Source organism: Geotrypetes seraphini, chromosome 13, assembly GCF_902459505.1.
Source record: "Geotrypetes seraphini chromosome 13, aGeoSer1.1, whole genome shotgun sequence".
NCBI lineage: Eukaryota > Metazoa > Chordata > Amphibia > Gymnophiona > Dermophiidae > Geotrypetes > Geotrypetes seraphini.
The window spans coordinates 25,621,781-25,636,806 of NC_047096.1; the positions used below are offsets into that span (position 1 = coordinate 25,621,781).

Sequence of the window (15,026 nt, forward strand, 5' to 3'; positions counted from 1 at the left end):
TAATCATTTTCCATAACATTTTATTAATGTATCATTTTTTATTTAACAATGTGTTAATTTGTATTTCCTTAGTGTTTTGATTTCAACATATAATTATTTTAAACTTGTATGCAGTGTATTATTTAATAATTTTCATATATTCTGTTCTTTCTTTCATATAATTATTATTATCTTTTCTTTGTATTGTTTTCCTCCATTTCTTCAATATTTCGATATGTTGTATTTCCTAATTTTTCATAGAGTCTTCAAAACCTTTTTAATATATTTTGTTAATATATCATAGGTTCTGGTTTAGATAGAAACTCTTTTAGTTTTTCGGGATCCTCAAAATATAACGACTTGTCTCCAGATGACACTCTCATTTTCGCTGGATAGTATAGTCCATATTTAAATCCTTTTTCTTTGAGTAGTGGTCTCATATCTAGTAGTCTTTTCCTTTTAGATGCTGTGTTTTTGGCGAAATCTGGTAAAAACCATAATCTTGATCCTTTATAGTTTAAGTTTTTATCTTTTTTTGCAGCATTTAGTATCTCTAGTGCTTGCTGGTATCTCAACATTTTGAAAATGATTGGTCTTGGTCTGTTTTTATTTTCTGAATTTTTTATTGGGATTCTATGTGCCCTTTCGATTTCGATTGTTTGTTTCAAGTCTAATTGTAGAATTTTTGGAATTAAATTTTCAAGGAAAAGGATAGTATTTTTCCCCTCTAGATTTTCTTGTATTCCAAAGAGTTTGATGTTCTTTCTTCGTCCTCTATTCTCGTAATCCTCCAGTTGATCTTTTAATTTGTTTAATTCCAGGTTGTCGTTTTTACATCTTTTTGATTCACATTCTATAATTTCCATTTTTGATTCTAATTCAGTTGTTCTTTTGTCGTTAACTTCCATTTGTCTATGTATATTTAAAATTTCTTCTTTCATATCAGACATATTAGTAATAGTTTCTTTCAGCATTTGTTTGATTTGTTTTAATTCTTCCATGACTTCAGCTTTGCTTAATGTGTCTGATTCTTCGATAGGAAGTGGTATCTTGCTAGGTGTTATTTGTTCTTGTTTCTGTCTTTTTGCAGATGTACCTGTCTCATTTTTGTTTTGTCTAGTACTTGCCATTTTATTGTTCACTTTTCCTTAGTTATTATTATTATTTCTTGTATTTAAATCTTTTATATTTGGTATTCTTAGGTTTTTAATCTCTTTTCTTCCAAGATTTTGTTATATCTTTGAAATAGAAAGTTTTCTTTTTAAGTTCTTTTCTTTTTCCTTTACCTATGTTTTTCTCACTTTCACTTTTTCAATGTTGTAGGGGAACTTTTTTTTTTTTTTTTTTTTTTCCTCTCCTCTTACAAGCCCAATCGCAGCTCTGATTAAGGAGAGCAACCCTTTATTAGAGTTATTTTTTCTATTTTGATCAGCTTTAAGCAATTTTCTTCTGTTTTTTCTCAGCGTCTCTCAATTCCTCAATATCTTGCTGTTTCAGTTTTTAGAGGTCCGTTGAATATTTTTTTTTCGTGTCTCCTCTCTCACAAGCCCAATCGCAGCTTTGCAAGAGGAAATTGATATTGAATTCAGTATTTGTTTTTTATAAATAAGCTGACATTTATTTGTCTTCAGTGCTAAGGCACCCAATTTTTAAGAGAAATGTAAGTCCTTCTCTCTCTCAATTTTTTTTAAATCCCCTTTTTTGTCAAAGAAAATTGATCAGAACACAAATTCCTTTTTTCAATCAATACTGATCTTTCACTTGTAATTTGCTGGTTTTAACACTGCATTCAATTTCAATGAAACTGCCAAAATCACAACTGGTTTTCTGTCTTCCCGTTTATTGTCAGCACTTATCCCATTTCAACTGCCGCAATTCAGGTTATTTTTTTATATTTGATCAGATCACCTTCTGGTTTTTCACATTCAACTGTATCAGTATTGCTGCTCGCGCTAAGCTGCAAAGACTCTTAAATCAGTTGAAATTAATCTCTCAGGCTCTGACTCAGCGCTTCAAACCGCCGCAACTCAGGGATCTAGCTAACAACGGTTTCACAATGGAATCCGTCCCTTTTTCAATATTAGTCAGTTAATAATTTTTTACAGCTCTTCTCACTTTCATGTCATATCACCACACAGAAAGACCGATAAAAATTAGTAGCCTTACTTTTCTCCTTCGCTTCAGATCTTTTCTGCGTTTTTTTTTTTTTTTGTCTGACAGGAAATGTTTTCAAATTATCTTTTGTTTATATTTAAGATATTATCTTTAGTAATTGATTTCTGTTATAACAGTTTTCGCCGATCTTATCACTTCCCTTGTTCACTTACTTCGGGATTTATCCCCCTCAGCGGGCACAAGTTTTTGTTCAAACAACCGTCAGCTTCCTGTCACCAGTGCCTCTCCGCTCTAGTGCCCCGATGTCTTCACTTCAGCGCTAAAACTTTTCAGTTTCAGTTTCAGAGGAGGACTTTATCCAATCTGCCAACTCTTCTCTCTTTTATTTCTTCTATCTTTAATCCAACGTCTCGCCGTTTCACCGATGAGGGAGAGAAAACCGGCAAATCTCTCTTTGGTTTCTCTTGCTCAGTTCTTGTCTTCGTTTCTTCAAGAAAATGTTAAATATATATTTTCAATAGTTTCTGCTTCAATTATGAGTATTTTCAATTGAAATAATTAATATTGGGATATTTTTATTTTATGTCAGTTGCCCATTTGGAGAGGAGCGTCGAGATCACACTTCCATTCTGTGCTCGCGTTAAGCCACGCCCCATGTCTATCTCAATAATCGACTCATTTAATATTCTTTTGTCCCTGTATCATGGCCTTTTGGAAATCAATTTGGTCTCAAATTAATTGTTTATTAGAAAACCATGTAGCTCTATCATATGATACAATTCTATTTGGAACGTCAATGAGAATAAAAAGTCAAATTTCATCAAGCAATAATAAACTTTTATTGATAATTACAGGAGTCGCCATTCAACATATCACCAGAAATTGGAAAAATTACACTAGACTTAATTACACCTTCTGGTGGAATTCGTTGTATTTATTGTTACACTTACTGTAAGTTTTAAAAAGAATAAAGAATTGGGAAAAAAACCCAGAGTTCCATAATAACACTGCATCTAGCAAAAAAACATGAAAACATTAAAATCAAACACTCTATACCTCCTTTAGACCTTGCTTCAGCCTCTTCCTTACTGTTTAAATGTTCTACAAATACTTAGGGCCTCTTCTATTAAACTATGCTAGCAGTTTTTAGTAGAGAGCAGTGCTGAATGGCTCGCGCTGCTCCCAACGCTCATAGGAACTCTATGAGCATCGGGAGCAACGCGGGCCATTCAGCACGGCTCACCGCACTACAAACTGCTAGTGCAGTTTAACAGAAGAGGCCCTTAGTCACTCATCCATACGTATTGTTCATACACAACTTTCCTTCTTCTATAAAGGACACTAACTGACTGAAGTGACTGGGTAGAAGATAAGTTATTAAGAATATTAAAGAAAGCAATCATCATTGGAATTAATTTTTTAACAAATAGGGAACCATTACAAGAGAAGTAATAAAGATTACAGTCAATAACTGTAGAGTGTTATATAAAGGTTGGGGGAGTATTTGAGAATCAATGATGCAACAGTGGAACTTGTAGATCAGTTAGTGTCCTTTATAGGGCAGTTTCCATAACTAGAGACTGATGATGCAACTGTGGTCTGTGAAAGACCACACAAGAGTGTATGCGATAAAGTGAGTCCAGTCTACATGGAGCCACTGCTACATGAAGAAGAGATTACCAGTTCTTCAGTAATGCCTCCTTCATGAAGTTGTGAAGAGGAACTTTTATGCAGTCTGGAGACAATATTTTATAGTCAAGTGTCTCTCTAAACTCTGCCTGAAACTTTGAATCAGACTCCATTTTTATTGGAAGTTCCTACCCCATCTGTCTAATGAATTTAATGAGACACAGACCTTCTGGGGTGACTTACTATGGGGCAGGAAAGGAGATGATGAAGAAGATGCATAAGATTCATTCGCTGACAACTCTGGACAATCTCTAGAAGAGCACCGAGTTAGGTCAGAGTCATAGTCCTCGATACCAGGTTCTGTTAGTGGAGAACGATGTCAAAGAGACCATTGAGAGGAGCATCAAGGAGATAAAGGGTGAAGTGGAGGTGAATGTCAACTAGAGTGCCTCGATGAACATCGATAGAAGTGCTAGGAATAAGATGAACTGCGTTCTCTCGATGAAGATGCACGCTTCAATGTAGACGCTCGACATCTGTGTGTCGATGACATGCATCCTTGATGTGCGTCTGTGATAGGTGTTGATGATGTGCATCAGTCATTTACATCGATCAAAGATGCTGATGCTTGAGGCTGCATGCTCCAAGATTGATGCCTTGAGTATCCAGGCAATGCTCAGACTGAACTGAGGCTGGCATTGTTTGAGCAGGATTTTGCATTGTTTGCAACTGCAACAGCACAGCTAGCTCTTTCTACAACAGCATAGAAAGCTGTTCCTGCAGAGATGGTGCCATAATCGGTATATGCACTGGTATCATATGCACATTAGTTAAGCATCAAAGCACATGTGACCCCGGGATTGAGATGCGCCTCAAAGGTGATGCCATCTGTAGATGGTGATCTGTTATTGGCGCATCAGCGCTTAGAGCGCATCAATGGTAAAGATGCCTGAGATATTGCTGATCCCTCAGAACCAGTATCAATTAGAAATGTAGCCAACCCACTATCATATGTAACCAAATAAGCACAGGTTGGAATGTTTATACTCAAAAAAGAACTTTTCTGAAATACCTCAGCCCCACCACTCCACCGCTATAATAGTTTTTTAAGCGGGAGAAATGATCTACCAATGATGAGGCACCACATAAATCTCCCGCTTAAAAAACTATTATAGCGGTGGAGTGGTGGGGCTGAGGTATTTCAGAAAAGTTCTTTTTTGAGTATAAACATTCCAACCTATACATGAGATATTGCTGAAGCATTCATGGAGGGGGAAGTAAGTTTGTGCTTCTTAGCCTTCTTACAAGGTTCCCCAATGCAGGCAGCACCAATGACAGATCAGTGGTCTCAAACTCAAACCCACATTTTGGATTTGTAGGTACTTGGAGGGCCGCAGAAAAAATAGTTAATGTCTTATTAAAGAAATGACAACTTTGCATGAAGTAAGTATCTACAAATCCAAAATGTAGATTATCTGAAATCTGAAATTATCAGAAGCAATTAAGGAAATATTTATAAACTACAGTTTATAATATAGTTTCTAAATCTTTTCTTAATTACTTCTGATAATTTCAGCTATACACAGCTGAAAGCAGTGCAACATGCAAAAAGTAAAAAACTATCAAAGTATCAACTGCAAGACACAAGATTTTGGACCAACTATTTTGAGGCCCTCAGTATTATAAAGAATGATTCTTTAGGGAAAACTTGTGCTTTTTTTTAACATTTTTTTTTTTAAACTTTATTCATTTTCAAACTTTCATCAAGTATACAAATATCAAATCAGTAACATAGTAAACATCACTTCATATTCTTACCATTATATCTCATAATACAAATATTTAACCCTCTCCCCTCCCATCAAACCCATTAATAATTTCTAAAATGAACAATAAAATATAATACCCTCCCCCCACCCTACAATAACTGGTGTATACTTCAATAGCTAATGATCTTTCCATTCTGTACATGTGACATAATGAATTCCACCAAAAATTAAAATTGAGTCTACTGTGATCTTTCCAATTATTAGTGATATTTAACATATTTTTATTGAAAGTGAAAAAGGTCACAACCAGTCTGCAACCGCCTTCAACTCTCACCTCCTCCAGCACCGGACACACACACAAGCTGCACTGCCTCCACTGGTTACTTTATGTTTTGGAATGTTGCCCGCCTCACTGCTGTAACCTCACGCAACCTTTCCTGCATCTGTACACAATTGTGAGGTGAAGTGGAGAGGACAATCACATACAGACGCAGGAAAGCGCTTGCGTGAGGTTACAGAAGTGAGGCAGCAACGTTCCAGAACGCGACTGCTGGACACAACCGCCGGACATTTAAGGCACAAGTTTTCCATAAAGAATCATTCTTTATAATACCGAGGGCCTCAAAATAGTACCTGGCAGGTCGCATGTGGCCCTCTGGGCCGCGAGTTTGAGACCACTGGCATAGATGATGTTGATGCCATCAGTACTGGAGTTATCATATGTTGAGGATCGGCATCAGAGATCCCCGTCATTTCTGACAGAAACAAATGACCCAAAAAAGGTTTTCAAATTGTGATTTTCAGGCTTTTAGCGATCTTTTCTGTAATTTTAAACAAAGCAGACAAGAAAAATCAGTGATTTTGACCTAGGCACTGAACACAACAGCTATGCGTTTCAGTACGAGAAATAGCCCTGTGACACCAAGAACACAGCTTAAATCTACTAGAAGCCTTGGACATCAGAGGAAAAACTGCCAACGCATGGTCAAAAGACTGAATGGTTTGAGAAGGTTTAGTAGATTTTAAACCAATAAAGTCTTCATAATCCCGGCCTGATGATAGGCTTAAGAGGGCCAAAATAAAAATTTTAGAGACTCTTAATCCCTTATATTCCTATAAAATCTTTAAGATCGGAAGAGAAATCACTCCTCCTAGTCCTCTCATTAAGAGTCATCTATTCTAGGAGAGACACAATCTTTTCTGTCATGGCCCCCCAAATCTGGAATTCACTCCCAACTAAAATAAGGGAAGAAAAATTACTTGGCAAGTTTAAAAGTCTCCTTAAAAGCTGGCTTTTTAAGGATGCTTTTAACTGAGATATGCTTATTTTATATCCCCAGGATACTCGTTAGAGTAATAGTAAGTTCGATAAGCGAAAATTGAGCAGGTAATCTTTCTCCCATTCTTTTGTTTCATTACCTTGCCTTTTTTTATTTGATTTATAAATTGTATTTAATCCTTTTTTTATTTTTCCTTTTTGTGTTTGTCTGGTACACAGGTATGTGAATTGTCTTGTTTGGGTAATGTGTTTTGTTTTTTTTACCCAATTTTACTAGTACTTGTAAATCGCATTGAATTAAGATTTTGCGTTCAAAATCAAAACTTGATTAAACTTGGAAATTGGATAAAAAATGAAAAAGGGTTAACTGGAAGGCACAAAAGTATTAATAGAGAGCATAAGTACAAAAAATATACAGAAAAACTATGCCTAAAATAGGCACATATAGTATGCGAACTGAAAGAACTGAAAAATGCTCCGTGAAAAACTAAGAACTGATGGTCCCACAAGTGGGAAGGCACTCACGCATATGTAATATAGGCGGTCTTCAAGTTTTAAAGTGACACTGCACTTGAGGACTATCCGTACATATGTAAGAATATGCTGCCTGCTTGTCCTGGGATAAAGAGCTTTACTTTAAAACTGTATTATACACACCCAGTTAGTGAACATCCGTGACAAATATTTCTGGTCACTGTGTCGTATGCACCGTGTTAATGTGAATTGGTCAGCTAGAGTTGCTCACCTCATCCTCATACCGTTCTCGACTTCTCTCCATGATGTGCAGATGGTCCTGTTTCAATTTCTCCACCCTCCGCTCATGATCTCTCTCCACCTCCTGTCGCTTTTCCTTCAGAAGATCACTCAGCTTTAAAGGAGGTTTAATAAGTCAGAAAGTGAATGAGGAGAAATGCTGCAATGACATGTGCCTGCCTAGACTACTCTCAACCCAGGTATGCCTGCCTGGATAACTTTCAACTCAGGTATGCACAAAGAACTGAGATATTACAGAGAAGAAATAGGTTTTCTTTCCCAACTAACAGACATCCGCAATAAGATTTCCACCCCCAGAATGGGTACAGCATAGAAATATGCCAAGTCAAGTCTCTCTTAGTGCCACTGATGATCCCCTTACAGCACAAAGAATCACTAACCTCACGTTCATAGCCCATGACCTGCATCCTCCGCTGAGCTAACAGCAGGTCTTCCTGAAATTGCAACTTCTCATTCTGCTGAGCCTCAGTTATTTGCTCCTGAATGCTGGCAACAGACTGCAAAAGGAAAAGTGAGAACAACATGTCCAAAAGATTACTACCCCCTGCACACAGAGAGTTCCCTATCCATTTTCACACTCACTTTCTGATGCTTTTCTTCAGATGTTGTTCTCAGCTGCTCAAGATCCCTGGCATACTGTTTCTCCAGAGTTTTCATGGCCTATAAGGAGATAAATAATGGAATGCGAGTGTCATATTAGCAAATGACAAATATATCACTGACAACATATTTGTGAAGTCTCTGTGAAGAAGCAAAATAAGTGAGGGAAGCACTGACTAGAAAGACAGAACAAGGTAGAATGATCCAGGCTGAAAATAGATTTCAGCTCTTGATGGTTCATATTGGACTCTCTGGGGATGATACCAACATAAAAGATCATTTTCTTCATAGTGAAGTCTATTACACTTCCTAAGCATCTGCTACATTAACCCCACCCCAAAATCTTATTCCATCCAGAACATTCATGAATTTCTGAACTAAACCTTTCCAGTTCATACAATGGAAATCTTTTCAAAACAACCAAATCTATCTTTTGAGTTATCCTAGCAGGTCACAATAGTAATATTTCCAGAAAGCTTTTGTTAAAAGTTCCTCATGAGAGGCTCCTGAGAAAATTATTTTTCAAGCTTAAGGTATAGCATTAATTTATCTTAGTCTGACATAGTTGACACAGTTTTCACATTCTCTATAGATCAGGGGTAGGGAACTCCGGTCCTCGAGAGCCATATTTCAGTCGGGTTTTCATGATTTCCCCAATGAATATGCATTTAAAGCAGTGCATGCAAATAGATCTCATGCATATTCATTGGGGAAATCCTGAAAACCCGACTGGAATATGGCTCTCGAGGACCGGAGTTCCTGCTATAGATTGTTCATTCAGATTAACAATAGAATTCTGTTTGGGTCTAATTCTCTAAAAGATCCAATATATGCATGTTCTCATGGTTGTTCCAAATAATATAGTATCATATGTCAAGGCTACCGGATTTTCTAACATTCTATTAATTTGGGGCCAAATTGATTTCCAGAATGATAAGATAAATGGACAAAAGAATAAAAGATGATCTAATGTCCCAACTTCAATATGACAGTGCCAGCATCTATTAGATCTTGAACTATCTATTTTTTGTAAACGAACCGGGGTCCAAAAAGCTCTATGTAAAAGAAAAAACCATGTTTGTCTCATAGATGCTGACACCGTACATTTTAGCCTCCAAGACCAAAGTCGTGGCCATTGAGATGCACTAATTTGGTGCTTTATCTCAATGCTCCAAATGTCTCTAAGACCATTTTTTGGTTTTTTATTTATATATCCGGATATTATTTTATACCACTGTGCGGCTTTATGTCCTATTGAGTCCATCTGGAAACATAAGAATTCCAAACTGTGATATTTAGCAAGATCTTTCCATTCAGGGAACCCTTCCTGAATAGATTGCTTTAATTGCAACCATTTAAAATATTGTGTTTTATTAAGGCCAAATTTGTGTTGCAATTGTGAAAATTCCAGCAACTTATCATTTTTTATTACATCATCCAAAATACGAATGCCTGCTATCATCCAATGTTTCCAGATGACTTTAAAACCGCCAATCTTGATCTTGGGGTTTAGCCATATCGTTTGAGTAGTTGATTTACTAATTGGAATTTGAGTTAGATTACTTATGTATCTTATAGTTTTCCAGGTATCCATAAATATTTTATGATCTTTGTATAACCTTGGCATTTTGATACTAATTACATGACTAAGACGTAATGGAAACATAAGCCTCCATTCTAGCCAGAACCAGTCTGGAATATTATCAGTGGGCTCTGGGAGGATCCAATATATACCATGACGTAAAATATAGGCTTGATGATACCTATAAAAGTTGGGAAAATTTACCCCTCCCTCCTTAATTGGTTTTTGCAAAGACATTAGAGCAATTCTTGGTTTTTTATCAATCCATATAAATTTTGTCAAAATCCTATTTAATTTTGTATAAAAAGATTCTTGAAAGAAAACTGGTATCATTCCCATTTGGTAGCAAACTACAGGCAAAATCATCATTTTAACGGTTTGTACTCTTCCCCACCAAGATAAATGTAAAGGATTCCATTGCTCACACATTTCTGTCACTTTTTGTAATAAACATTTTTCATTAATTTTCATTGTTTCATCTACTGTTTTTGTAATCAAAATTCCAAGATATTTAATAGATTCTTCCTTCCAAACAAAAGAGAATGTATCAAATAAACCTTTTGTACAATGTACATTTAGGGGAAGGACTTCTGATTTGTTCCAGTTAATTTTATATCCTGAAAAATTTCCAAATTTCTCAATCAGTTCAAGTAGATATGGAATGGTAGATTCTGGATTCCTCAAATATAATAGTAAATCGTCTGCATATGCAGATATCTTATATTCTCTATCTGAATGAGGTATACCTTGTATCTCCTTTGCTTGTTGGATAGCTAATATTAAGGGTTCTAAAACAATATCAAACAGCAAAGGAGACAAGGGACAACCTTGTCTTACACCTCTCTGTAGATTAAATTTTTCTGAAAACGTGTTATTAATATATAATCTAGCAGAAGAGGAGCTGTACAATGTTTGTATCATTTGTATGAATCCAGGACCTATACCAAACCATTCCATTGCCTGATACATAAAAGGCCATTCTACTCGATCAAAAGCCTTTTCTGCATCTAATGAAACAGCAAAAGTAGGCTCATTCATTTTCTTTGTTAAATATAACATATGGAATGTTAATCTGGTATTGTGAGATGAATGTCTTTGAGCAACGAATCCTGTTTGATGCATACCTATAATATGGGGGAGAGCATTAGCCAATCTTAACGCAAGTATTTTTGCTAATAATTTTCCATCTACATTTATTAAAGATATTGGCCTATAGTTTGAGACCAAAGTGGGATCTTTATTAGGTTTTGGCAAAACAATAGTTAAAGATTCTGATATAGTGCCGTTAATATAACCTTTATTAAGTTGATATTGATAAAGATTTAATAAATAGGGTAATAAAAAATTTTGAAATGTTTTATAGTACTCAACTGTATATCCATCACCACCTAGAGCGGATCCAACTCTAAGGGATTTCAAAGCTGTTCCTAATTCTTTTAGTGATATTGGTTCTTCTAAACTTCGTTTTATATGTTCAGGAATTTTTGGACCCTCTAACATTTTTAAAAATTCCAAACCATCTTTTTCTTTATTTATATAAGTCTCGGAAGAATAAAGAGATTTATAAAATTTTAGGAATTGTTTTAAAATAGGTTCATTTTGTGTATATATATCACCATTTTCATCTTTTATAGCAATTAGTTTTGTTTTCCTTTTTTTTGCTTTAAGATAGTTTGCCAATATTCTTCCCGACTTATTTGAGTTACCATAATACAACGTTTGCTGAGAGAACAAATCTTTTCTGATCATTTTAGATGAGATCTCATTATATTTAACTTTTAGTTTTAATAATTCTTGTTGAATAGAATATTCCCATTTTTCTATAAGTTTTGATTCCAAATTTTTAATCTCTTTTTCTAAGATTAAAAATTGTTTTTTATTTTGTTTTTTAATAAAAGCCGAATAAGAAATTATTTGTCCTCTAATTGATGCCTTAAAGGCATCCCATAGAATTTCTCTATTAATCTCATCTTTATCATTTATTTGAAAAAATTATTTCATTTTTGTTAGAAGATTTTCACAAAAAATTGGATCAGTCAACAATGTATTATCTAACTTCCAAATTGGTCTATTATTATTTTGATCTATAATTTTAATTTTGATCCATACTCCACCATGATCAGATAAAATAATAGGATCAATGGCTGCCTGTGTCACCTGTTGTGCTAGATGATTTGAAGTAAAAATATAGTCTATTCTTGAAAAAGAATTATGAACATGAGAACAAAAAGAAAATTCCCGACCATCAAAATGAAGTATTCGCCAAATATCTGTTAAATCGCAAGATTGAATTAAATTTTCTAATCCCATAGATTTCATAACTCTACTTGGGTTTTTATCTAATAAAGGATCCATTACAGCATTGAAATCCCCAGCTACTATAAGATTTGTAGTAGCCAGTGGTAAAATCAGTTGTTGAAGAGTTTTAAAGAATTCATTTTGGTTCGAATTAGGGGCGTATATATTAAACAACGTCATGGTAGTATTTCCCATATTCATTTCCACAATTACCCATCTTCCGTGAATATCTGAAGCTTTTAATTTGAATGAAGCAGAGCATTTTTTATTAACTAGAATAGCAACACCCGCTTTTTTCCCTATAGCTGGTGAGAAAAAACAGTGTTTGACCCAACCTCCTTCCAGCTTATTAGATTCTATATGCGAGAGGTGGGTCTCTTGTATAAAGCATATATCTGTATTTTGCCTTTTTAAAAATGATAATGCTTTTTTCCTTTTTATCATATGATTTAGACCTTTAACATTTAGGGACATTATTTTAAGATCCATTTATCTTTTTAAATTTTTCAGATATTAAATAATATATATTTTTAAGAAAAAAATTTTCCCAATATTTTAAATCTCTTCCCTCCTTTATACCCATATTTTCCTTATATAACTCCCCTCTATTCCATCCCATCCCTCCCTTATTAATTACGAAAACTTGGATACGCAGATTGAGGTTAGATTTAGATAACTCCCCCAAGCTATTAATAATTTATCTAAAGTACTACCATAAATTTCTCTATATCAGTGAATTTTTTTTTTTTTTTATATCTTAAATCAAAGGAATATATTAAAAACTTTGGTCATTCTTAAAATATAAAAGATTATTTTTCTATATTTGTATATTTTTAAGTTTATAAGGATGACTTATTCCAAATGAAATAATATATAAATATATATCATCATATTATATAAATTTTTTTATATTATTTTAAATATGATGAAACATATTTTTTTTTTAAATATTGAATAATTAAATATCTTATTTAAAAACTGTTCATTTTCTATTTTCACATGTTTCACTCTTTATATAATAATATAATTTAAGAATTATTTCTTATATATTGCTAAAGTTTTCTATTTTTAATTTAAAAATATTTAAGATCAAAAGAGACTCATCCTTCACATCACTTATATTTCAAATATCAGAATATGCTGTTTTAAAACCATCAATTACAATTTTTCTGTATGACTAACAAACATGAGGTTCAATAGAATCTAAAAAAATAAAATCAAAAAAACTTATCAGGCATTTTGCGTCTCAAATAAAATCTTTTTGTGTATATTTTCTAATGTAGCGTATATGGAACGCATTATAATGTATTTGAAACGCAAGTTTAACCGGAAGTACCGCCTTCCAAAGGAAATCGTTCGAGTAAACCAATCACTTCATGTTGTTCTCCTTTTTCTATAATCATCTTCGTGATTGAAGGATGATTCTCCTTCCCTCCATTACTCCGCCCCCAATATTTTTCAACCAATCAGCACATCTTTCAGTCTTTTGTTTAAGAGAAAAACTTCCTTCGTCACCATTCGAAGACGGATCTCTGTCTATTTCACATTCCTGCATGTAAGTCTATTTTATTTAGAATTCTAGAATTGAATCTTGTGTATTTCTTCAGGTTTTTATTTCCTCTTTGCTTCCCATGAAGAATGTTGCATGTTGTTCAAATCTTTAATTCGATCCCTGTGCGTTCTTCTTCCGTTGCCTTGAAAGTTCCAAATCTTCAACCGATGTTTTCAAAAAGTTTTTCCATATTGAAAGTTCTGTGAACCATATAAAGTATATAAGTTTATAATTTTCATAAAGTAGCCATCAAATGTCAAATGTCTTTAAATTGTCATTGGTTGTTCATGTTGATCCAGAAATTCTTGTAGTTTTTTGGGATCCGTAAAGTTTTGTGTTTTGTTAGCAATAGTAACCTTCATTACCGCTGGGTAAAGGAGCTCAAATCTAGCTCCTAGAGATCTCAGTTGGGGTCTCATGTCTAGGAATTGTTTTCTTCTTGATGCTGTTTCTTTCGCAAAATCTGGGACAATATGTATTTTTGAGTCTTGACATTTGAGATTCTTGTTTTCCTTGGCTAGTTGACTTATTTCAATTGCTTGTTGATGCCTTAAAAGTTTAAATATTAAGGTTCTCGGACCCATTTGAGTGTTATTTCTTTGTGTTGGAATCCTGTGTGCTCTTTCGATTTCTAGTTCTGTTTTAAATTTTAGTGGCAATATTTTAGGTAGAAATTTTTCCAAAAAGGCAATCGGATCGTTTTTTTCCACTCCTTCCGGTAGTCCAATTATTCTTAAATTATTCCTTCGTTCACGATTCCGGCTATCTTCAAGATTTTTTTTGATTTCTGTCACTTCTTTCCATATGATTTTGCTGTGACTCATATCTATGTTTAATTGTTCTGTATTATCTTCCAATGTTGAAATTCTGTTTTCTGTCATGTCCACTCTTTTAGTAAGGATTGCGGCTTCTTCTATCGCTTTTTGTAGTTTTTTGTTACTATCTAAGACAATTTCTTTTATTTGTCTCAGTTCTTCCATAACGTCGAGATTTTTTTCTGTTGGCAGCGGGGTTTTAGAGGGTGTACCTGGCTCTGGTTTCGACCTCTTGTTGCTTCCAGATATTCCGGCTCCCAAATCAGCTTTATTTTGTTTAGTAGAAGTCATGCTTTGATATATTTTAGTAATTTCTTTTAAAATATATATATTTTTTGGTAGTATTTTTTATATATATGCTTGTCTATGTGGAGCTACTCGTTTACCCAACCATCTGAGTTCGCGTCCAAGCCACGCCCCCACAGTAGCTGGCATTGATACAAAGTTATTCAGAGTAGTGAAGACACAAGCGGATTGCGAAGATCTACAAAGTGACATAATCAAGCTCAAGAAATGGGCAGCGACATGGTAAATGAGGTTCAACGTAGATAAGTGCAAAATGATGCATGTCGGTAACAAAGATCTCATGCAGGATGTCCGGGGCGGTACTTGGAGAGACCTCCCAGGAAAGAGA

General features: G+C 34.5%; 1 protein-coding gene across 5 annotated transcripts in view; it reads right to left on the reverse strand.

Moving 5' to 3' along the window:
- CEP164 (centrosomal protein 164) overlaps positions 1-15,026 on the reverse strand; it is a 161,404-nt gene that overhangs the window by 80,584 nt on the left and 65,794 nt on the right. For all 5 annotated transcript variants that reach the window (XM_033917306.1, XM_033917309.1, XM_033917308.1 and 2 more), the window contains 3 exons: positions 8,128-8,205; positions 7,926-8,042; positions 7,517-7,639 (listed from right to left, as the gene is read on the reverse strand). In XM_033917306.1, coding sequence (XP_033773197.1) covers positions 7,517-7,639; positions 7,926-8,042; positions 8,128-8,205 — 318 coding nt within the window. The remainder of the gene's footprint in view (positions 1-7,516; positions 7,640-7,925; positions 8,043-8,127; positions 8,206-15,026) is intronic.